The 26,757-nt window shown below is 38.8% G+C and overlaps 1 protein-coding gene across 1 annotated transcript; it reads left to right on the top strand.

The window, feature by feature from the left end:
• The first annotated feature begins 14,233 nt into the window (after positions 1-14,233).
• Positions 14,234-17,654, top strand: LOC122921392 (angiopoietin-related protein 5-like). Its single transcript, XM_044271371.1, has 6 exons — positions 14,234-14,345; positions 14,871-14,892; positions 15,071-15,162; positions 15,808-15,928; positions 17,078-17,263; positions 17,362-17,654. Exons 1-6 carry the CDS (start codon positions 14,277-14,279, stop codon positions 17,652-17,654), a joined length of 783 nt encoding a protein of 260 aa, XP_044127306.1. The 5' UTR covers positions 14,234-14,276.
• Positions 17,655-26,757: the final 9,103 nt, after the last annotated feature.

Here is a 26,757-nt window from a genome sequence, read left to right on the forward strand (position 1 = left end):
GAACACTTTAACAGAAAAAAAATAGAGATGGCTAATTCACAATTTTTGGACACTTCACCTCCCCTCAAAAAGTGATCAAAAAGTCACACACTCTCCTTGATGATTTCAATAAAAACTACAGATCATCCCACTAAAAAAGACCCCTCACAAATCTCTGTAGACATAACTGTAAAAAAAAAAGTTACTGGGGTCAGAATATGGTGATGAAAAGAAAGACAAATATTTTTCAAAAGTTTTTTTTTTAATTTAAACACAAAAAAACTAAATAAAAGTGTTATCATTGTAATCGTACTGACCTGGAGAATTAAGAGAACAGGTCAGTTTTATCTCATAGGGTAGGCCGTAAAAAAAAAACCCATAAAACTATATAAATGTGGTATCATTGTAATCGTACTGACCTGGAGAATGAAGGGAACAGATCAGTTTTATCTCATAGGGTAGGCCGTAAAAACAAAACCCATAAAACTATATAAATATGGTATCATTGTAATCGTATTGACCTGGAGAATGAAGGGAACAGGTCAGTTTTATTTTATAGGGAACACCATAAAAACAAAACCCATAAAACTATATAAATGTGGTATCTCTGTAATCGTAAAACTATATAAATGTGGTATCTCTGTAATCGTACTGACCCGGAGAATGAAGAGAACCTGTCAGTTTTATCTCATAGGGAATGACGTAAAAACAAAACCCATAAAATTATATAAATGTGGTATCACTGTAATCGTACTGACCTGGAGAATGAAGAGAACAGGTCAGTTTTACCTCATGGGGACCTCTGGAACCCCCCATCCTATAAAACGATATAAATATAGTATCACTGTAATTATACTGACCCAGAGAATAAAGGGAACAGGTCAGTTTTATCTCATAGAGAACACAGTAAAAATAAAACCCATAAAACTATATAAATGTGGTATCGCTGTAATCGTACTGACCTGGAGAAAGAAGAGAACAGATCAGTTTTATCTAATAGGGAATGATGTAAAAACAACACCCATAAAACTATATAAATGTGGTATCACTGTAATCGTACTGACCCGGAGAATGAAGGGAACAGGTCAGATTTATCTCATAGAGAACGCCGTAATAAACAAAACCCATAAAACTATATAAATGTGGTATCACTGTAATCGTACTGACCTAAGAATGAAGAGAACAGGTCAGTTTTATCTCATAGGGAACACTGTAAAAACTAAACCTATAAAACTATGGCAGAATTGCATTTTTCTTTCCAATTCCGCCCCTTTTAGAATTTACTTTTCCAGCTTCCCACTATATCGTATAGCAGAGATCAGTAACCTTCTGCACTCCAGCTGCTGGGAAACTACAACTCTCAGCATGCAAACATGTTTGGCTGCTCTTCTAACTCCCATAGAAGTGAATGAAGCATTCTGGGAGTTGTAGTTTCTGAACAGCTGGAGTGCCAGAGGTTGCTGATCCCTGTCGTATAGAATATTTTCTGGTGCTATTAGAAAGTACAACTTATCCCGCAAAAATAAAGCCCTCAAACACCTATGTGAACAGAAAAGTAAAAAATTAAGTCATGTTTAGGCAGGCAATCAAAAATAAAAAAATCCACTTGGGCTGAAAGGGTTAAACAAAAATGTAAGTAAAAACATGTAAGTAAAATTAGATGAAAGGGCATTTGTAATGTTACTGGTGTTCCCATCTGTCTCCAGAACTTTAATCTGATAGCAGCTGCATCTACCACCAACAGATTTTCAGTTTCGAAGGAGGATAGAATGACAGCAACATCGGAGGTGCCCTTTACGAGGGTTCTTTACCCGGATATCGATGGAGAGTCCACACATGCACACAAGAATCAGGAGATTCAATCAGCATTACTCTTAGATGTATGGCCACCTTTAATCATTGGGAAAGCTTGTATCTTCTGACCATCCTAAACTCCAGACGTCTCCAAAGCCATAACTGGTCTGATCACAAAAGCTGATTATGTTCCCCTTATCTATCCTACTGTCCTGACAATACCCACACTACATTTCTTAATGTTTTTGTTCTTTGGTTCCAACCCTGAAGAACTCTCATCCTGGAGTTAGATAGAAGCCAGTATAGTAGAAAGACAATAAATGATAGGAAATAAGAGATGTAGTCGTGGCATGAGGTTCTTGGAGGCATCCCTTGTGATCACATTTCAAGAGCAGATGCATTGGAAATCCTCATAGTCACTAAGCTAAAGCTTAAAGAGATATCCTAACTACACACGATTATCAACTGTTTATCTCTTGACTCATTTATATACATGTATGCTCAGCTTGGCCAGGTGTGCATTTGTCCTAAATGGTGGAAGAGGAGTAAGAAACTCCCAGACACCACTAATACATAGTAACATAGTACATAAGGCCAAAAAAAAGACATTTGTCCATCCAGTTCGGCCTGTTATCCTGCAAGTTGATCCAGAGGAAGGCAAAAAGAAACTATGAGGTAGAAGCCAATTTTCACCACTTAAGGGGAAAAAATTCCTTCCCGACTCCAATCAGGCAATCAGAATAAATCCCTGGATCAGCGACCCCTCTCTAGTAGTTATAGCCTGTAATATTATTACACTCCAGAAATACATTCAGGCCCCTCTTGAATTCCTTTATTGTACTCCCCAAAACCACCTCCTCAGGCAGAGAGCTCCATAGTCTCACTGCTCTTACCGTAAAGATCCTCTGCTATGTTTGTGTACAAACCTTCTTTCCTCCAAACACAGAGGATGTCCCCTCGTCACAGTCACAGTCCTGGGGATAAATAGCTGATGGGATAGATCTCTGTACTGACCCCTGATATATTTATATATAGTAATTAGATCTCCCCTCAGTCGTCTTTTTTTTAAAAGTGAATAACCCTAATTTTGATAATCTTTCAGGGTACTGTAGTTGCCCTCCTCTGAACCCTCTCCAGCTCTGCTATGTCTGCCTTGTTTACAGGAGCCCAGAACTGTACACAGTACTTCATGTGTGGTCTGACTAGTGATTTGTAAAGTGGTAGGACTATGTTCTCATCCCGGGCATCTATGCCCCTTCTGATGCAACCCATTATCTTATTGGCCTTGGCAGCAGCCGCCTGACACTGGTTTTTGCAGCTTAGTTTGCTGTTTATTAAAATTCCTAGGTCCTTTTCCATGTCAGTGTTACCGAGTGTTTTACCATTTAGTATGTACGGGTGACTTGCATTATTCCTTCCCATGTGCATAACCTTACATTTGTCAGTGTTAAACCTCATCTGCCACTTCTCAGCCCAAGCCTCTAATCTATCCAGATCCCTCTGTAGTAGTATACTGTCCTCTGTAGTATATATACAGTATACTGTCCTCTTCAGTGTTAATTACTTTACAGAGTTTAGTGTCATCTGCAAAGATGCAAGCCTTCTACAAGATCATTAATGACTACCTATCTCCAGGAGAACAAAACTATAGGGCATGTTGAGATTTAACATGCTGGACCTTCTTGCCCACCAACATCTACCATTGGAGTTGAGTCACATTACACATTAGATGGACGACCGATCCTGCTGAAGTAGGTGGGTTCGGCTGACTTTAATTTGATGTGTTTTGGCCCCTCAATAGTCAGTTCTATGGGGATCCCACCTATGAAACAATAGTTATTACAGGTTTATATATAGGATTCAGAAACTGACTGAAGAACTTCAGTATCATGGGACCCTCCATAATCCTATCATTACTGTATGATGGTTGTCCAAACCAGTAAACCTCTTTCATTAATTTGAGAATACATATATAAATTTTACTTGGATTCTTCTGGGTGTTTTATATTGATGAAATGATAACATCCTTAGAATAGGTCATCAATATCTAATCGGTGGGGGTTAGACTGCTGGCACCACCGCTGATCAGCTGTTTGAAGTGGCAGCGTGCACCGCAGCTTCCTTGCAGCTTGCAGAGCACAGTGCTATACATTGGATAGTGACTCTGCTCAGTATTGCAGCTCAAGCTCTTTCACTTGAAGGGTACTGAGATGAAATTAGGTCGTGTGACTGATGAACGTAATGTCACTGGCCTAGGAAGACGCCCCAGTGCTCACCGGAGTGCCAGAAGTTCTGTTTTTATTTATCTCACTTCTCAAAAAATTTTGAAAAAGTTCTCAAAATGTATTATCCCAAAAATGGACCCAGCCCATGTCCAGAAATGCATGCCTTCACACGTGTCCATCAACAGAAAAATAAAAAAAACTATGCCTCTCAACAATATAATATGAGGACACAAACACAGAGTTTTTTTTAATACTTTTTAAAATCGCTTGCCGACTGTCCATTGACTAAATACATCTACGCGATATTGAAATGACTTTTGTAGAAAAATGCTTTAGTTGTATGTCTATTTTTTACCTTTTTTTAACACTATCCTTTGTATAAAAATAAAAAAAATACTAAAATGAAAATGACATAAAATGTATCAGAAAAAAAGAACACAAATTATTTAATAAACTGAAGAAAAAAAATTCAAAAACGCATGTACTAAAGAAAAGGAAAATGTGCCGAGTCAGGAAGGGGGGTAAAGGGCCTGATCTTCAACTGGTTAAAAGACTTTTCACCAAAAGTGTTGAATTGCTGATTTTTTTTTTTACGTGCTCTCCCCGCCCCGTACACAAAAAAAATCTCCTTATTTCAATACACTACATGTACCTTCAAGATAGTGCCATTAAAAATACAAATTGTCCCACAGAAAAACATGCGGTTGTACATCTCCCATTGGTGGAAAAATGAAAGGTTATGGCTCTCAGATGGTGGGAATGACAAAAAACTAAAAAGGTTGAAACCGACTGGGGAGATAAGGGGTTAAATTGGTTAAAATTACAGTTTTATCTACGTTTTCCAGGCCCCACTTACAGCCAAGACCCCAATAATGAGCTTCATACACAACAAATGGCACCATCTTCGAGAAGTCTCAGCCTTGACATGGAACATTCCGCATAGTTGTTTTTCTAGTCCCGTGTGAATTGTGAGGGTTTTTGTCTTTTGTTCTGCTGATCTGAATCTGATTGGGGCTCTTGTTATATGCAAAGGTCGCTTTGTGTCACCATTGTGTCCTGAGAATTAGATAAGATGGGACTTTGAGAAACTCTTATATAACTATTGAAGAAGTGTCGCTTATATAACAAGTGATAACAAAAAAAGACTAAAAGAAATAGAAAAAAATAGTTTTGTTTACCTTGGTACACCCCCCCCCCCCACTAAATATCACAAAACCATCAAGCATTAGTAATGACTAACATTGCTTATTTTCATTCATATATTTTATTCTAACATTTTTACTAAGGTTTTTAATTAAAAAAATCCATCTATGTTTTACAAGCTTGAGAATATGGCCAGAACACATTAGGTATGACAAAAAATTGTCTACAGGTATGTTGCAGGGGTTGTCAAATTTATTTATTTTTTAACCAAAGTACAGACGAGAAGGGGGCTGGTAAAATAACTGATACAGTATTTTCCTTCCTACACCGGCTCCGATCCAGCACCAAGGCTCTGTCATCTTCCTGAGCTGAAGCCAGAGTTGTTCCGCATACCGCCGTAATCCTTAGTGCTTTCAACAACAGAGGCCAGTGATTGGCTGCAGTGGTATACATTCGTACCCCAGTAAGATGACAGAGTGGTGGAGCTGGATCGGAGCAAATGCAGGAAGAAGTTACTTTACCAGGCACCACATCATTTTGGCAAAGTAAAGAAAGAAAACCCAACCACTTTTAGCTGTTCATACATATTAGATAAATTTCAGCCTAACCCACCAATTTCATCGGGATCGATTGACTATGTAATGTGTAGGGGGGTCTCCCAACTCTCCGTTGGGGGGACATATGAATCAGGCTATTTGATTTCACCGGCCCAATCCTTTTGTTTTCGAGAGGCTTAGCTGTTGCCAGAGGTGTCTGGTCTTGGCTTTCTTCCCTCTCCCCAATTCAGGACACAGGAATACTCAGATGAAATGAGTGTGCATGTGTGCATGTGTTTGGGGGCACCAAGGGAGATATATGTCTTCATACAAGAGTTCGGCTGACAGCTTTCACACTAGCGTCTGTGAGATCTGGTGGGCTGTCCCCTACTATATCTCTCTGTATTGGGCATTGCCAAAAGTTACATGGATTCCATCCGGCCCCAATTACTATGGGGACCGCACAACAGTATTTGTCCAGCCGATTCTCTGCATATTTGCCGAGTTAAAGCTGGATCTCCGCCAGTCGCCATTATACAGGGTGGCCCATGAAAAAGTAAAAAAGTTACAAGTGGAGAAGTCTAGGGAACGTGGTGGCTCACAGTTTGCTCCTCCGTAAACAGTTCATGAACAGTTCATGAACCCATGCCAATGAGTTCCATGAGGAGTGGCATGTTGCCCCATCTTGTTGGAAAAAGCAGGACATTTCTTCTTCTGATGTTAGTTGTTTGTAAAACTGTTCAAAGACGTTGAGGTTAATTGCGGTATTCACAGATAAATAGACCCACTATTCATGTTCCTGACACTGAGCACCATACACCAATTTTCTGGTCGTGAAGTGGTGTTTTGTGAGTCAAATGGGGATTTTCAGAGGACCAGCACCTCTTATTCTGGGAATTTACGTGACCTGATAAATGAAACCACAGTTCGTCCATCATGATGTACATCAATGGGTCCAAATGTCTGTCAGCAATCTCATAGTCAGCAATCAAGTTCAGGAATTGACACGTTTAGCTGAGTCTTTAGGTTCCTTTCGGTTCCTGCACACACGTTATTCAGTACAGTTTCAGGTTCAGAGATTTCAGCACTCTCTGACAAGTCGTTGGTTATGCACCAACTTGCTGATACTTCAAGTGGATTTTTGAGGGCTACTTGCAATCCGCTGTTGAATTTCATGCACAACTTCAGCTGTCCTGATTGATGGAGGCCTTTGTTTCTTCATGTTTGCAACAGAGCCAGTTTGATACCGTTTCCGAACTAGACTATGTATACAACGTTTAGCTGGTGGGTTTGTTCCTGGATACTTGTCGATCTGCTTCGCCATAGCCTTCCACAATCACGATTCGCTGTTGCAGGGAAAATACCATCTTTCTGACAGAATAGGCCACTTTTATCAAACTGAATAATAAATCAGTCTTAGTTTTGGAGAGATTAGAGACAAGCTACTTTTTTGTGGGCCACCCTGTAGTTAATGGAGCTGGACGGCATCCATGTAGCTTTCAGCAATGCTAGACATAGAGAGATCCGGCAGGCTGATCCCTGCCAAAACAGCCTGCGAGATCTTACAAACGCTAGTGGTAAACTAGTCTTAGACCTAACACATTGAGCCTGGAGTCATAGGAAATCCATCTGCCACCAAAAGTCGCCTCTATGAGGCCCTGTATTATCGAGACTGTTCCCATGAAACAGTGCTTATAGGGGAGAAGAATACCTCTTAGATGGTATCCAATGAAGCATGTCATAACATATTTTTCTTGTCAGAATTTAAGAATTCTGTGTGAAGTCAGAGGAACAATAAGGCCCCATATATTTGACGGTAATGTGCATAAATCGCAAAGCTGGGTTTAACAGATATGTGATTTTTATAGTGTTTATAGTGACTTCTGGCACCAGGGCAGTACTAAAGGTGGCAGACAAATGCATTTGAAGTCCACCATTTTCCATTACATAAAGCTCAGGATATGTACTCAGTGGTGGCTAAATGGCTAATAGAGTCAAGCAAATTGATTTAAAAAATTTAAAATTTGACTTGAATTTTTTAAAAAAGTTCTGATTATACAGAGAGAGAGAATTTCCCAAAGCACTTTTGATTCATGTCGAATTGTTTAATACCCAAACTGAATTTTAAGAAATGTGCTCATCTCTGGTGTCTAGCATTGTTGCTTTGCAGCACTGGAGTAAGGGTTTAAACCCAATTAAGAGCAACATCTGCATGGAGTTCTTATGTTTGCATTGGTTTCCTCCAGGTACTCTGTTTTCCCTCCACATGTCAAAAACATGAAGGTAGGTTAACTTGGAATTTAAATTGTGACTCCCAATGGGGTCAAGTGCCAGAGTGAGTCATGACAATCATTGTAGAGTGCTGTGGAACATGGAAATGAATAAAATAATAAAATATAGGCCACTAGTCTGTATATATACTCATTTGTACAAACGCTATAGAGACTAGTACATGGAAATGGTGGACAACAAATGCAGTTCTACACAGTCCAGTAGCCTTTACAGAACATACCATACTACTCTACCAAGACCAACATAACCAATAATACGGCCATACAGAGACCATATAGTGGTTAAATACTAGGGCTACACAAGTGAATACATCATCAGAACATATAAATATTATGCCAGGCATCTAAAGTGTCTCCATCGTCTAGTGGCTCACAGGTGACATCTTCTCTATTTGAGTTTTTCTTGGCCAAGTGTTCATGTGTTCTAAATGATATAATGGGAATAATCTTCCGTTAGAACAAAAGGTCAAAGTATTGAAATCCAATATGCCTAATTTCAGGACACCCCCACACCATACATATTATTCTGCAAAATCACTCCACCTGGGCTGGTTTAGTGGAAGCCTCTAGACTCCAGAGTCCTGAGTGACCTCCCTTTAATCAGGCCCTGTTTGCCACATTTCTTCTTGCCTTTTTTTGCACAAATTATATTTTTCGGTTAGTTTTACAAAAAGAAAAAGAAAAAACTGTAATAGAAATGTCCAAAAAACAAAAAAGTATGTACACAGCCATAGGTATAGGTCAACATCCCTATTTAGCCTGTGGCCACTATTTCAGTATCTGAGGGTAGAAAAGAAAATTTGTTCTGTTCATACAATAATGGGGATATTGATAAAAAAAATTATGAACAATGTTTAATTACAGTGAATAAAAAATGAAGGTATGATGCTAAATGAACAAAACTGATAATCAAGAATCTCAAGGTAAAGGAAAGTTGTCGGTCACATGGAATATGCCACATAGTCGTTTATCAAGTCTACGGTGTGTATTGTATTGGTTTTAGTTCTATCTTGCTTTGAACTCATGTTGTGGTACATGTCATAGGTTCAGTGTCTTTAGTTTGTTCTGCTGATTTCAAGTTTGTGGCTCCTAACAAAGCCATGACAAGACGGGAAGTCATTATCCATTTCAAAACCACCCTACTTTGTTGCCTGCCTGGTTTCAATGACAATAGCAAAACCATGAAGAATTCTGAGTTGAACTCTTCAGGAACTGGTGACATGAGCTTAGAAAGTTAAAAGGATCAGGAAATAAGAGAGGTGGTCTTGATTCCATAGAGGGACTCCTTGTGACACTGTATTGGAAACCCTCAGAATCCGTAAGCTAATGCTTAAAGAAATACCCTAGCCAAAGTAAAAAAAATTACGAACTGTCTATCAAATATGCTAGTAAACTGGTCACTGGTCTAAACTTAGAGTTCTCTCTCTTGACCCAACCATACACACGCAAGCTCAAATTGGCCTACGTGTTATGAATTGGGAGAGAGGAGTAAGCTGCTGAGTGACAAATTTAGCGACAACCTATCTCCAGGGAGTACAAAAGAATTGGGCCTGATTAAATTCAACATGCTGGCCGTCCTTTCCCCCCAATATCTACTATTGGAGGGGAGTAATTTTACACATTAGATGGACATCCAATCCTGCTGAAGTAGGCAGGTTCGGCTGACTGAATTTAATGTGTTTAGGCACCTCAAGAATGAGTTTTCCTACCTCTGAAACTTGAATGCGCACGATGTGAACTTGATATCACTTGCCTAGCAAGAGGCCATGTGATTGGACCCCCACGATCAGATATTGATGATCTATTCCGAGGATAGGTTATCAATGTAGAACACCTGGAAAATCCCTTTAAATTTTTAAGATATTAATTGGTATTCTCCAACTTTTGGAGGCTCAATACCATAGTTTCTCAAACACCTAAGAAATTAGCCAATTATGGGACCCTGGTGAGACCCCCACTGATTTTTTTTATTGGAAATGTTCATCCCTGTTGTAAAGACAACATGAAAAGCATAATGGTGCTTCTGAAAGGGCCTTTATATTGATGGCATGATAGGTGGAGATCCTACACTGAAGACTCCAAGCGATCATAAGAACAAAGGGGGTCATTTATTAAGCTGAAATACATATTTCAGGCGCAGATTGCTGTGCAACAATTTAGTTGCGTCGCAATCTGTAACTTCTCCCCTCTCACGCCAGATCTACAAAAAGTGGCCGTGGCGTGGGCAGGGAAGGTGTACAAAATGTTCTGAATTTAAGACAGCAAGGAAGCTGTCTTACATTTAGAAGTGGGGGAGGATCTGCCGAAGTTATGACGAGGTATTTAAATCGATCCACAGAATAATCGTTGCTGTTTTTTTTATACCCTCCAAATAGTCTAATTATTTCAGTACAGTATATGTACCCCTTAAATAGTGCCATTAAAAATATGACTTGTCCCTCAAATAAAACATGCTGTTGTACAGCTACATTGGTGGAAAAATGAAAGGTTATGTGGCTCTTGGAAGGTGGGGATGAAAAAAAGAAAAAGGCTAAAATTGAGGTAAGGGGTTAAAGTGAGATCTGGATTCCAATTTTTATCTGTGTATGCCAGGCCCAACCATCCTTGTGAAAACTCTCTGATATGGGACATTCCACATAGTTGTTTTTCTAGTTTCTTGTGTGGGTTTTGTCCTTTGTTCTTTTCGTATGAATCTGATTGTGACACTTGTTATATGCAAATATTTTTGTGACCCTGAGAAGTAAAGAAGATGGGAGTTAATGGAGGCTTGTAACGATGACTGAAACTCTTATATAACAAACTATGTTATAACACTCATCAAAACTATTATGAAGTGACAAAAAAGAAAATAAAGAAAAAACTAAAAGAAAACAATGAACAAAAATAATTTTTTTAATCGCATTGTACAGATTTGCTAAAAAAAATCACAAATATCACAAAACAATGGTAACAACTGACAATCCTTATCTTCATCAGTAGATTATTATTGTTGAAGTCTAATCTAACGTTCTTGACTAATGTTTTTACTAAAATATATATTACTCTATATTTTAAGGTCTTAAATGGCCTGTAAAATATTTGTCCAAATCATGATGGTAAAGAAAATATTGCCCGAGTGTCATTTATATGCTGCTGTTATTTTAGGCCCCATACATTTATTGGTAGTGTTCATAAATCCTAAGTCTGTGTTCATATTTGGCGTTTTTAGTGTGTTCACTGAGAATTTTGGCACCAGGGCATGATTAATAATGTTGTCAGATAAATTATTTTGATGTCCACCATTTTCCATTACATGTGTTCACCGATTGCTCAGTGGCTAGTAGAGTCGAGCAAATCGATTCTTAAAATTCTGAATTTAACCCAATTTTTTTTAAAGGTTTTGATTCTATCAAATACAGAGAAGAAGACTTTTCCAGGCAATCAAACCACTTTTGATTCAGGCAGAATCGATCAGAATCTGAACTGAATCAAAAGGTGATTTGGACAAATCTGACCTGAAACGAATATAAAAAAAATTTAAGAAGCTTTGCGGCACTGGGTTCCTGAGTTTGAATCCAACCAAGAGCAACATCTACATGGAGATCAAACTGTTATTTTTCCTTATGTTTTACCTTTACACCTCAAAAACAAAGAAGTAGGTTAAATAGAAATTTAGATTGTGAACCCCTATGGGTTCAGGTACCAATGAGTGATAACAATCACTGTACAGCATTGTAGAACATGTTGGTGCTATAGAAATGAAATAAAAAATTAACTATAGGCACTAGTTTACCTATACATTCATTTGTACAGAGTCAAAACTTATAGAGACTGGTAAATGGAAATGGTGGACAACAAATACAGTTCCACACAGTGCAGTAGCCATTACAGAAAATACCATAACACTATACAAATACTGACATAACCAATAATACTGCCATACAGAAACCATATAGTGGTTAGATACCAGGGCTACACAGGCGGTCTACAAAATTTAATACAGCATTGTTCAGACCTAAGCAAAACATTTAGCTATTATGCCAGTCAACAAAGGGTTGACATACTGAAATCCAATAAACCCAGTCTCGGGACACCCCCATTTACATTATTCAGCAAAATCACCCTATCAGGGCTGGCTTTGGTTATGACGCCTACTTTTCCAAAAGTGGTGTGGACCTAGAGGCACTAGTCCTGGGTGATCATCCTTTAGGCCCTGTTTGCCACATTTCTTGCCTTCTTTTTGCAAAAACAGCAAAAATATTTTTCTGTTAGTTTTACAAATAGAAACATGACAAAAGCTGTAAAAAAAAATAAAAAAAAAGATCACCAAGTATGTACACAGGCAAAGGGATAGGTTGTCAACACTTTAGCCTGTGGCCACCATTTCAGTATCCCAAGAGTACAAAAGAAAGCTTGTCCTGTCCACTGCACAATGGGTATATCGATGACGTTTTTTATGAGCAATGTTTATATTACCATCAATAAAAAAAAAAATGAAGATCTCATGCTAGCTGAACAAAACTGCAGATAAAGAATCTCCAGGTGAAGGAAAGTTGTGTACATTCCACATAGTTGTTTTTCCAGTCTATCGTGTATATAGGGTTGGTTTGAGTTCTATCTTGCTTTGAACTCAGGTTATGGTACAAGCCATGGGTTCATTGTCTTTCTTTTGTTCTGCTACTTTCAAGTTTGTGTCTCCTTACAAAACCATGTAAGGTTTTATGACCAGAAGGGAAGTCATTATCCAAAAGAAAACCTTCCTACTTCGTCTGGCCGGTTTCAAGCACAAGAGCAAAACCATGAAGAATGCTGAGCTGAACTGTATGAGAACTGGTGACCTGAGCGTAGAAAAAAATGGTAAAAAATAAAATAAATTTGTACATGAACCTCCTATTGTAAAACAAAGCAGAATATGTTATGGCTATATAAAGAATAATATCATTATTATTTTAAATAACATTACTATACTTACCGATATCATAAACCATTTAGTGTCATTAAATATTTCAGCTTTATAAAAATGAATTATTAATTCAGAAAAAGATCCTTAAATATTTAAATTTCATTTCTAGAGATTTCTAAAGCAAATCAATTCTAAACTAAAAAAATGAGTTTTGTAAAAAAAAAAGCAAGGTCCATTTTCCTTCCAATCGGTTGCCATGGCAGCTTGGAAAAAAAAGTTAAATAAAGTTTAAAAAAAAGTTAAAAAACACTAATATATTAGAACTTTTAATCACCCCCCTTTCCCAATTTTACATATAAAAATACATAAACAATAAAAAATAAACATATTGGGTATCACCGCGTCCGAAAATGTCTGAACTATTAAAATATTTTTGAAAAATTCTTGTGTGGTAAACGAAGTAAAAGAAAAAAAATGAAAAAACACTCGATTTGCCATTTTTTTTGTCATTTTGTGCCCAAACAACGGTATATACTACAAAAATGGCATCGTTAAAAACTACAGTTCATTGCGCAAAAAACAAGCCCTTATAAAGCTCTGTAGACCGCAATATAAAAAACTTATGGCTGTTAGAATATAGCGATGCAAAGAAAATTTATATTGTTCTAAAGTTTTAAAGTAGTAAAACAAAAAAAAACTGTTCAAGTATGGTATTGCCGCATTGGTATTGAGCCGCAGAATAAGAACCTCAGGTCATTTTTAGTGCATAGTAAATGCTGAGATGTCAAAACCCCAAAAACCTTGGTGGAAATCATATTTTTTTTCAATTTTGCCACTTAAATAATTTGTTTTCTTTTTTCTAATGCAAGACATGGTAAATTAAATGGTTGCAGTAAAAAAAATGCATCTTGTCCCGCAAAAAATAAGCCCTCATATAGCTATGTGAACGGAAAAATAAAAAAAAGTTATGGCTTTTGGAACATGAGGAGGAAAAATCAAAAATGTAAAAAATGAAAATAGGCCTGGTCTTGAAGGGGTTAGTGGCTCTAATTGTACAAAAAACAAAGACTGATAATGAAGGTCTTCTGATTTGCTGGTTTTGGACTCCACCCATGTACAAAGGGGTATAAAAGGAGGACAGCAAGGAGTAGTATGTTGTACTCAGCTCCAGTGTAGGTGATCTGGACATTGGCTATACTGAGTAAGTACCTCAGGAAGATCCCACTTCTTAGGATTTTCTCTTTTGAATCTGATTCACCTTTATAGAAAATTTCTAATTCTGTTTTATGTTTTTCACGAATCTAATATTTGCATGTTATTCTTGTCATTTTAACTTTCACTATGTTACTGTCAAAATATAATTTACTTTTTGTAAAAAAAAAATACAATTATTAATGAAAATGCCTACACTTTTAGGATCAGAACCATGATATCCATGAAACTTTTCAGATGTCTCTTATTGTTGAGTCTCTATTTCCATCAAACTAAATCACAGGTGAGACCATTTTTGTTTCATAATTTAATACATTGAAAAACAATTTGATTTCGATTTTAAAATATAATAAATTGAAAAACTTTTTTTAAGATTTGGGGAAATTTCTGAGAAAATAGATCCAAATTTTTTACAGATATCAAAAAAAAAAACTTCATAACATACAAATATAAATATGCACGGAAAGAAACAATACGTTTCAAGAATGGTTGCCCCACATATGACCATATAATGTGTATGGGGGGGGGGTCTTGACTCTCCCTAAAGGCAGATGTCAGGGGAATGAAAGATCGGGCACGCTGGATGTCAACATGTCCAATCATTTGTTCTAATGGCACCCCTAGTTATACCTGGCAATGGCTTATTCCCCTGTCAGACGACTTGAGCATTCACGTGTGTGTGGGGGTCAGAAGTCAAGTGTTGGCATATCAGTAGATGGAATACTATAAATATTATGTAAAATGATATTATGTTAGTGATGATGTTGCTTAAAATTTTTTAATAATTATAATGTATCTGTGATTACAGGCTCAATCTCAAGTGGTTCAAGGTAAGATACTTATTTTTTTATAAAATGTACATTTTTTCAATTAGGTTAATTTTAAAAAGATATATATATATATATATATATATACATATATATTAAATATACATCAAAGATGTTCTTAGGATGTCATGCATAATGTATTTTTTTTAATACAATGAATTTCTTCTCTTATTTTCGGTAGGCTATGACTGCTCGGATATATGGCAAAGGAATAATCTTACTACCAGTGGAATATACCTGATAAAGCCAGAGGAAGCTGAATTCTCTTTCCCGGTAAGACAGTGATAAGAATCCTGGACTGTACCTAAAAGGGTTGCCCAGCCTTTCTTAAGTGATGACCTATTCTCAGGATAGACCATTGCCAACTGATCGGCACTCCGCACCCCCACCAATTAGCTGCTCTGTGCAGCTCCGTTGCTGGAAGTCAGCACTGGAGCTACACACCACCCTCAACATTGTAGTAAAGGTAGATTGCCATAACATGGTGCTCCCATTGAAGTCAATTCAGATGAGATATTTGGGTCTCTCTTCACTGTGATAGACGAGGGGTGCCCAAATCCTCATATTTGCAGGATAAGAATACATGACCCTTTTGAAATTATAGCATTTAAAACAGCCAAATGTACTCATTCAACTGTTGATCCCATACTCTACGGGGGAGGTGATGGTAGCAAATATTTGTCCATCCAAAAACAGAGATTTGAGACCCATCTGTGGAAGTCCAAGATGTTGGACCCCTACTTGAGTGTCTGATTGACGGGTTGAAATAGGCCAACCATTTTGACTATTTTACATACTGTAACGTTGATATTGAAAACAAATTAGAATATCAATTTGAAAATTATAATTATTATATCATCTCCTTACATTCAGAAAATAATAAGATCTACTATTAAAATATTTATGTTCCCATTTTAGGTATATTGTGAAATGTCTAAAAATGGTGGCTGGACTCTAATCCAAAAACACAATGGAGAAGATGGATTAAACTTTGAGAAAATGTGGACAGAGTATGAAAATGGATTTGGCAATCTCCAAGGTAAATAACGCATTATAACAAAATGTTTTACTGATAATCTTGGCACACTTAAAGCCAAAAATACCCTCTTTATGAGATTTAAAGAAAATAGTTTGCAGAAACAGCACCAATGTGAACTTCCATTCGGTATTGTAGTTAGTAATCCAAAAAGATTGTAGAATTTTTTTTAGCCATTCACAGCCATTTCTCACTAAAAACTGCTTGAATTGATTCTTTATAGAATTTTTGGGGGGAAGTAAAATGATAGCCTAGACCTTTGTTTCATGTCAGACGTGTAAAAGCAAACAGATATATCAGCTCAAAGTTATATTTTATGCACGTTTTGCATGGCACACAGGTCAATCAACATCGGTTCACTGCACTTTTTTGAAAGGCAAAAATGTTGAAAACATGACCCAACAAATACCTGATTCTTACAATGATTGTTTTAATAGGCTTTTCATTGAATAAATTCTGTTTGATGTCAATTATATAAATTATATTGTTAATATTGTAATCCCCCCCCCCCCCAAAAAAAAATTCTAGTAATTGAGACAGGAATGCCACTACAAAACTAAATTTTTTTCCCTTTTTGAAAAATCTCTAATATGTAAATTCCATGAAACTTGGGATGGGAAACATTGATTTGAGGTTTTGTGATTCATGGACTAAACAATCTTTTTAGTTGTGGTTTCTCCAGTTAGATTAAGAACCAAAAACATGACTATTAGTTACCAAAAATAAAATTGAATATAGAAGTGTTTCTATCTATGTAAACAATGACATATCCCTAGGCTATGTCATCACTTGCTGACCAGTGTAGGTCTGACCCTAGGGACCCTCATCTATCATGATAATAAATGTTACTATATGCTGTTGGATTTTCTGGGTTGTTGTACAGCTATGTGAGGACAATGATGAAGGGACTTGGTCCTTTCATTCTCATGATAGATTAGAGTCCCTATGATCAGAAGAGTCATAGCTATGGTCAGGGTCCTTATGGTCATCAAGTGATGGCATACCCTATGGATATGCCATCACTTAACTAAATAGAAACACTCCTTCAATTAACAATTTATGCTTTTAACTCCAATTTAGTAAATATATCAGTATATCACCTTGTTCTTTGGTTTCATCCTTTTGTGTATTTGACTCTTTTTGTTCCTAAAGGTGAACACTGGCTTGGCCTCAAGTACATTTACGCCCTAACCAACCAGAAGGATAGACCTTCCAAACTGCACATCAGCGTCGGGGACTTTGATGGCCATGAAGCCTATGCAAAATATGATTCCTTTAGCATAGGCAATGCAAGCAGCTACTATAAATTGTCTGCAGGAAATTACTCGGGTACAGCTGGTAAGTGCATAGAGAAAAAAATGTCAAAATTAAAAATAATACAGTAAAAAATTGTCAAGGAAAGATATAAAATATATAATTTATATTTTCCATTGTAGGAGATGCCTTCCTTGGAGATGGAAGAAACACCACTAATCAGCATGGTAGCACATTCAGCGCTGTAGATCTTGCCACGGACAATTGTCACCCATTTTGCATGCTTGGTGACATAATTTACCTCAGCTGTAGTGAACAATACCGTACTGGCTGGTGGTTTAACGCCTGTGGATCTGCAAATCTGAATGGCGTTTGGCGCTCACCACCAATATATAGATACTGGACCCCATCTGTGTCGTGGCCAACATGGAGACCCAGCGAGTCCCTGAAATTCAGTAAAATGTATGTGATCTAACAGTAGATGGTTTCTACTCTTCCACTGTGATGGCAAATATTTTTTGAGTGTAATTTATAATGTTTTTTAATAAATGTTATTGTATATCATTTTCTTTGTGTTTATCTGAATGTTTAAAAAAAAACTGAAATGTATCTCAGCAGTTTGTGTCTTTTATTCAAAGTAGAAATTTAAGGTCCATACAGTGTTGATAGTTTCTAAAGGGGTTTTCCAGGACTTACTTTTGGATGAACTATCCTTAGGATAATACCTAGCTACATTATACAGAACTCGCCAACGACTATATCCTGTGACTAACTGCAAATTATCAGAAATCAGGGTGAATAATCTACAGTGGTCACACACTGTATCACTAACCCAAAAAATCCTCTGGTGTCCACATACACTGATTGTAGCCATGACTATTAATTGCTTTAAGAGTTTTTTCTGGATTTTATTGATGGTCTATTCTTAGAACGGGCTATGGATAACAGATTGGTTGGGTCCGACACCCTCTGTAGTCTCATTGATTAACAGGCATGACTCCGTACATTGTGTAGTGGTTGTGTCTGGTATGGCTGCTCAGCCCCAATTGAGCTACACCTGGCTTTGACTCACAGTCACTGATGGAAATCCCTCACCAAATCACAAAAATGTGAACTAGGCTTAAAAGGAAAACAATAACCCACAGGGCACACAATCTGATCACGAATGCTAGTTTTAGCTAAGCTTTGTTAATTTGGCCAAATAGCCCTGTACCTGAAAATATTGCCCTTATTTGAACCTCGTGGTAACCCCTTTTTATTTGTATAGAATTTTTCTATTTTTTGGTTTATATTTTTTAAGTCTAACATGCAATAATCTCATCGCTTCCCCCATAGACTAATATGATTTACTATTGCAGTCTATGGGAGATTCAGTGAGTTCCTGCCACAGGCAAGGCTTGATAGGAACATTGCTATGGTAGGATTTGGAGCAGAGCCTTTAGAAAGCCTAAGCCTGTCAATATAGCCAAGGAGCCCCCATAATCTCGTTGCAAGGGAGCTGTTCTGTCACCGGGAACACAGTAGCCACCCAAAGGCTATGGTGCCTGCTCAGCTCCTGGCATGGAGAGCTCTATTGAAGTCAGGAGACACTAAGGTGAAAGATTTTGACGAACAAGTGACATCTTATCTGATTGTAGCCGTTCAGGCTCCCTTTTCTTCTCTAAGCAGCCCAGATAGCTATGATGACTTCTTAAAGTCACAACTCAACTGTGCAGACATTGCTACCAGGGCAGCTTTCACTTCTTACTTCTTCTGCTGTTCAATGGCATAACTAATGGGTTTCAAGAAAGTAGAATGGTCTCCATCCACTAATATGTTTCAGTTAAGGATTATGGCGGTCATTTACTTGAAATTAGGTGTATTTTAGGCTCAGTTGGCAGCGCAGCGGTTAGTTGTGCAGCTATCTGCGACTATACCTCGCTCACGCCAGGTCTAAAACTGTGGGTGTGGTGTGGGCGGGGAAGGGGACGGGCCAGCAAGCATGTCTTATTCATAATTTTCTACGCTCGATTTAGGCATAGAAAATGGGCTAAATGTAAGACAGCTTGGCATCTAAAACGTTGGTCTTAATAAATGTGACCCTATGTGTTCATAATTTTTTTAAGTGTTTCTTTATTTGATATATGTGAAGAATTTACTCCACCACAACCTTGCACCACACTATAAGTGGTCGTGTCAGGCATTATGGAGCAGTAATAATGCCAGATGGTTTGCCAGGTGGAATAATGTGCATCCTAGACCATCTACATTGTATAAATTCAAAACTCCAACCTGTTGGGTGCTGTACCTAGTGTCCAAAAAGTACCCTGCTTTGTTGTTTGACCATTGCTCCTCCATTTTGGACTTATGTCTACCTCACCACAATTAATGTCTCCAAACAGCTGCTCAACCCTGAGTGATAAAGACCTTAGATAGGCGACTATAAGATTTTTTGTTGCCATTATCAACCTTTTTACTGAGATATATTAATTTGGTTTCATTAAAACCAACTCAAGGTACCTATTGTACTGAACCACCTTGCCTCATAGCTGTATGATCAGAAGGATACTGTCATGCCCTGCTCTGACTATGTGCGGAGGTCGGCCAGAATAGCAGCACGTGTTTAGTGTTTTGTTTTGGAGTCGTGCTGGATCCGCCTCCCATCAGGTGCACTGGGTGGGGTCATTACTTTAAATGGCTCTCAATTCCAGTGCTCTGGGCGGGTTATAGAAATCAGTCTGGCCTTGGAAACAAGGAAGGAAGGTTGTCTGTTCCAGCATAGAAAAGATAAGTGTGGTTTTAGTTTTTGTTGTTTGCTGTCTAGGTTGTGTTTGTGTCATTTCTCCCATCCAGGTTCTATGCGAGCAGGCTGCTCCTATTTCCCCTTTTCACCATCTCAGGGAATCTAGGGCGTTTTAGCCCAGGCACGGGGACACATCATTCCTACCACCAAGGTCTGAATGTGGGCTGAGCAGTGCAGGGAGAGAAGTCAGGGATTAGCTAGGAGGTGACCGTTCCCCTGCTTCTCGGCTAGAACCTGGTTGTTGGTTTATCTGTGTGTCTGAGTGCTCGTCCGCCGTGACAGATACCTACCCTTCAACTGATACCAGAGGAAATAGGCTCCTAAAGAAAATATAATTAATACAGTAAAATAGTTTTTTCCTTCTAATGACATTAAGAAACATCTGATTGGAGATGTCTAGGAAAGCTGGACAGACAAAAATGTAACAAAGCGCTCCCTTGACAAGGGAATTTTTTGTTGCTTATATAAAGTTCTGCAGTCCCTGGAGAACCACATTGGGACTCTTTCTCTGGCTGAATTACAGTGAAAAAGCAATTGGATGGGAATTTTCCACACAAAGGATTTTGCACTTCCCTTTTCAGATATATCAGCCTAGTAACACAATTATTGGATTAACCCTTTCTTCCCCGGGCCAGTTTTCACCTTCCTGCCCAGGCCATTTTTTGCAAATGTATCACTTTATGTGGTAATAACTTTGGAACGCTTTTACTTATCCAGGCCATTCAGAGACTGTTTTCTCGTGACACATTGTACTTCATGACAGTGGTAACTTTGAGACAATATTTTTTTCCTCTATTTATAAAAATAAAATAAAAAATTTACCAAAAATGTGGATAAGTTCACAATTTTCTAAATTAGAATTTCTCTACTTTTAAGACAGATTGTAATGTCTCATAAAATTGTTATCAGTTATCATTCACCATATGTCTGCTTTATGTTGGCATCATTTTGTAAATGTCATTTAGTTTTTTAGGACGTTAGAAGGCTTAGAAGTTTAAAAGCGATATTTTAAATTTTCAACAAAATTTCCAAAACCATTTTTTTAAGCACCAATTCAGATATAGAGTGATTTTGAGGGGCTTACATAATGGAAACCACCCGTAAATGACCCCATTTTAGAAACTACACTCCTCAAATTATTTAAAACTGATGTTACAAACTTTGTTAACCCTTTAGGTGTTCCACAAGAATTAAAGGAAAATGGAGGAGAAATTTCAAAATGTCATTTTTTATGCAGGATTTTCATGTTAATAAATTTTGTCTTGCAACACAGCAAGGGTCAACAGCAAACTAAACCTCAATATATATTACTCTGATTCTGTAGTTTACAGAAATACCCCATATGTGGTAGTAAACTGCTGTTGGGGCATGTGGTAGTGGTCAGAAGGAAAGGAGCGCCATATGGTTTTTGGAGCCAGATTTTGCTAGAATGTTTTTTGGCACCATTTTGTATTTGAAGAGACTCTGACATGCCCCTACAGTGAAAAACCCTCAAAAAGTGACCCCATTTTGGAAACTACACTACACCCTTCAAAGAATATGTTAAGGGGGTACTAAGCACTTTGACCTCCTAAGCGTTTTACGGAATCTGAAAAAACGTTTCTTCCAATAAAATGTTGCTTTAGCCTCAAATTTCCTGCTGACAATTTATAGTAGCTGCTTGCATTGCCTATGCTAACGGAATCGTATCTTGGCTTCATGGCCATCAAAGTTTCTGATGCTGATGTGCAGTTTGGAGGGTCTTCCTATCTGGTTTGTCAGGGCGTAAATGTACTTGAGGCCAAGCCAGTGTTCACCTTTATCAACAAAGAGAGTCAAGTACATGAGGGGATGAAACTGGAGAACATGGTGATTCACAAATATATTGACAAAATTGGAAGTTGAAATTATAATTTGTTAGTTGAAAGGGTGTGTCTGTCTTGGTAAGTGATGGCTGACCAGTGTGACTCTGACAATAGGGACCCTTATCTATCATGAGAATGAAAGGGCCAACTCCCTTTGTCATTGTCCTTGAACAGCTCTACAGCCACCCATAGAATGGCTACTCACCCCTATAAGCCAGAAACCAATAGTAAAATCGATCTACAAAGTGCTTTGGCCCATTTATTAACTTGATAGATGACGGTCTCTAGGGTCACATCCACACTAGTCAGCCAGTGACGGCATATCCTCGGGATATAGCATCACTTAACCTATATAGAAACACCCCATTTGATTAAGATTTTCACTCAGTTCAATGTTACTATTCCTGCGTCGGAAACTAGCCTTCATAGCATCACCCGCGATGCTAATGAGGCTCATTCCCATTGTAGCCTGCTATTGGCAGCCCCCCCCCCCCCCCCGGCAACCCCACCCCCCATTGTCGGTTGCTTTTATCCACGCAACGAGGAGATGAAGTGGTGATCGTGTGGGCATCAGAAGAAACGTGGGTGCCGGGGAGCGAGCTAAGTACAATCTGTGTGAGGAACCAGGGCATTTGGGGGGGCATTTTTGGGGTTGGAAAACCCCTTTAAGTAACATAACAAAAACAAAGACAGGTGCACTATGCGGTCTTACTAACCCTCATACTGGTGTAAAATTGAGAATTAGCCAACATATCCTACTTGGAGGACATGTCTGAGCCCGAGCACCACGCCAAGGTTTCTCAAGTAGCTCGGGAACCTAACACTAAACCTACCTGGGCCGTATGGGCAATACCAGGAGCCAGTGGGAGAATTACAGGTGCGCAAGGTCCGACTTAAAGCAATCTCCCAGTAACCTCCAGCATGTGACCATGCATACAATGGGAGGAGGCAGAGAGCTCTGAGCCCCACCCGAGACTGGCTGATATAGCTCGGGCTTCACATGTGTACCAGAATGCTGCCTGTGGATGGAAATAAAGACACATTCAGACTAGGAGTTTCTACACCTTCAAAAATTCAAAATATAAACTACAAATTAGCGTGGTATTAAGAGCAGGAAGTGCTCAACCCCATATGCAGTGGTGCATCTATACTGGGGGGGCAGATCCTGCACTTGTGGCCCACTGCTAATGGCAATCCCCAGCAGAAATGCATACAATGGAGGATGCCTGCAGCAGACCACAAGTACCACAATGGACATCCGTGGTACTTGTGGTCCGCTGCAGGCATCCTCCATTGTATGCATTTCTGCTGGGGATTGCCATTAGCAACGGACCACAAGTGCAGGATCTGCCCCCCCCTGTATAGATGCACCACTGCATATGGGGTTGAGCACTTCCTGCTTTTTAATAATAAAACCCCTTTAAGGCCTAAGCATTTAGTTTAATTTAATAAAAATATATAACTCTACTCCAAAGCAAAAGCAATTTTATAGTTGGAAAAAAAAATTAAGACGAATGAAGTTCATGAAATTAGTTTCGAGTTCAATTCTAACAAATCGGTCAGAAGAGTCCATATACATTCAACCCAAATCAAAGGTTCTCCAGTTGGCCTGAGAATTGGAGTATGATTCTCTGAGGTCTCTTAAAGGGGTTGTCCCACTTCATAAAATAGGTTTTATCTAATCTATTTACCCCCACAGAACATATCTTCCTATCCATGTTATTATCCAAAAGCTACCTTTCATTCAAAAAATCATGTAAAGCGATTCCTTTGTTGTTTTCTGTATCCCATGGATACGGCCTCTTTCGTCCGGCCGCATCGCTGTGTCGCGCCTGCGCACAACAGCTGAACAAGTACTCGGACCGCCTCTCCATTCCTACAAGTACGCGCACGTCCGCGCATGCGCAAATACAGCAGGCGGGTGCCGGAATCAAATAGCCGACACCCGACCTCTATGACAGGGAGCGGGACCTTAGGGGTTAACTGCCGCTGATCGCAGCCCCCTATCATAGAGGTCGGGTGCCGGCTATTTCACTCCGGCACCCACCTCCTGCATTTGTATTAACATTGGTGGCGCAGTGCGCCCCCCCCAGTATAATATACATTGAGTGCGGCCCCCCCCCCAGTATAATATACATTGAGTGCGGCCCCCTCCCAGTATAATAAACATTGGTGGCGCAGTGGGAAGTGCCAATGAGGGTTAAAAAAATAAATAAAAAATTAACTCACCTCCTCCAATTGATCGCGTAGATGCCGGTCTCCTGTTCTTTCTTTAGGACCTGTGAAAGGACCTGTGGTGACATCACTGTGGTCATCACATGGTACATCATATGATCCATCACCATGGTAATGGACCATGTGATTAGCTCAGTGACGTCACCACAGGTCCTGAAGCAAGAACAGGAGACCGGCAGCTGCAGGATCAATAGGTGGAGGTGAGTTAATTTTTTATTTATTTTTTTAACCCTCATTGGCACTTCCCACTGCGCCACCAATGTTTATTATACTGGGGGGGGGGCCGCACTCAATGTATATTATACTGGGGGGGGGCCGCACTCAATGTATATTATACTGGGGGGGCCGCACTCAATGTTTATTATACTGGGGGGGGGGGCCGCACTCAATGTATATTATACTGGGGGGGGGATGGCCGCACTCAATGTATATTATACTGGGGGGGGATGGCCGCACTCAATGTATATTATACTGGGGGGGGATGGCCGCACTCAATGTATATTATACTGGGGGGGTTGGCCGCACTCAATGTATATTATACTGGGGGGGAGGGGCGCACTCAATGTATATTATACTGGGGGGGGCCGCACTCAATGTATATTATACTGGGGGGGGGCGCACTCAATGTATATTATACTGGGGGGCGCACTAAATGTATATTATACTGGGGGGCCGCACTCAATGTTTATTATACTGGGGGGGGGCGGGACCTCACATACGGCTCCATGTGGATGACTCATCCACATGAACGAGCACGCAAGGACTGAGCTCTCAGGGTGAGTCATGAGGAGGCGTGGCCTTCACTCAACTGCCTGAGCCAAACCAGGAAGTTATCAGGACATCTACTGCTGGTAAGATTAAAAAAGCAAAGTGGGACAACCCCTTTAAGACTCATATTCTCTTTCTCTTTTTCCCCCCCAATTTTTTCCTAACTTTCTTTTTTCTTTTAGAAAATTCGTTCATCTCAAATCGATGCGTCCATCTTTAGAAATGAGAAGGGTCTATTTGTGAATTAATGATTCATTTTTGTAAAACTAAAATATTTTAATGACACGAAATAGTTTATTATATCTATTAATATAGTAATGTGATTTAAAATTACAGATAAAATAAAAAATAAAATAGGAAGATTTCTTCATGGATAAAGACTTCCAGTCTGGTCATGATTTTGTCAGGAGCCAAAAACTTTAAAGCAGCAGAAGAAAAGAAAGACACTGAACCTATCACTTGTACCACAACATGATTTCAAAGCAAGATATAACTAAAGCCAACATAATACACACAGTAGACTGGAAAAACGACTATGTGGAATATTCCATGTGACCAACAACTGCCCTTTACTTGGAGACTCTTGGTCTGCAGTTCTGTTCATTTAGGATAAGACCTTCATTTTTATTTATGCTAATTAAGCATTGCTCATAAAAAATGTCATCGATATACTCGTTATGTTGTTAAAAGGACAAGTCTTCTTTTCTACTCTTGGAATACTGAAATGGTGACCAAAGGCTGAATAAGGTTGTTGACTTCTCCCGATGGCTGTGTACATACAGATTTTATTTTTTACATTTTTCTTAAGGCTTTTGCCACATTTCTTTTTGTAAAACTACCAGAAAATATTTTTTGCCATTGTGATAAAAAACATGTAAGAAGAAATGTGGCAAACAGGGCTAATTAACGGAACATCACCCAGGTCTAGTGTATTGGGGTCAGTAGAGGCCTTGATAAAAGCCAGCCCTGGTGGGTTGATTTTCCAGAATAATGTGTATAGGGGGTTGCTTCAAGGCTGCATATATTGGATTTTAATATGTCAATCCTCTGTTCTAATGGGAGATTTTTCCCATCAAAACATTGAAAAACATGCACACGGCCAAAATATTTCAATTAGAGAAGACATCACCTGTGAGTCACTGGAGATGACTGACAATAGTTATTTGTAATGCTTATCTCTGAACCATGTTGTATTCGCTTGTAGCCCTGATATTTAACCAGTATATGGTCAGTGTATGGCAATATTGGTGTTAAAAGTTGGTCTTTGTAGAGTAGTATGGTGTGTCCTGTAATGGCTACAGCACTATGTAGTACTACATTTGTTGTCAACCATTTCCATGTACCAGTCTCTATAGGGTCTATAGAAATAAATCTCCATGTTCCATAGTTATTGTTATAGCTCACACTGGGTCTTGACCCCATTGGGGTTCACAATCTAATTTCTAAATGAACCTACCTGCAAGTTTTTGGCAAGTGGAGGGAAAAAAGAGTATCCAGAGGAAACCCATACAAACATGCAGATGTTGCCTTTGGTCGGATTTGAACCCAAGACCCCAGTGCTGCAAAGCACCAGCTCTAGCCACCAGAGATGAGTGCATTTCTTGAAGTTCAATTTAGGTATTTAGCAATTCTACCTGAATCAAAAGTTCTTTGGATTGCACTCTCTTTGTATTCGGTAGAATTAGAACTTTTGCAGGAAGGGCATGGTTTTGAGAAGAAAAGTAAAAAAATCACAAGCAGTTTACTGTGGACTTCCACAATTTTGTGAAACCCCAAGAATTTATAGTAAGACTTATGAAGTTTTGCCTAGAATACCGAGTGCAGCAACGTGAGGACCCAGTGTTATACCACTGATATATTGCTGAAGAAAAGATGCAAGATAGAGAGATAATACATAGAGTCTACTACTAGTAGAAAGATCAGAGTATACGGAGCCCTCAAGTACCACC

The sequence above is a fragment of the Bufo gargarizans genome, chromosome 11, assembly GCF_014858855.1.
Source record: "Bufo gargarizans isolate SCDJY-AF-19 chromosome 11, ASM1485885v1, whole genome shotgun sequence".
In the NCBI taxonomy this organism is placed as follows: domain Eukaryota; kingdom Metazoa; phylum Chordata; class Amphibia; order Anura; family Bufonidae; genus Bufo; species Bufo gargarizans.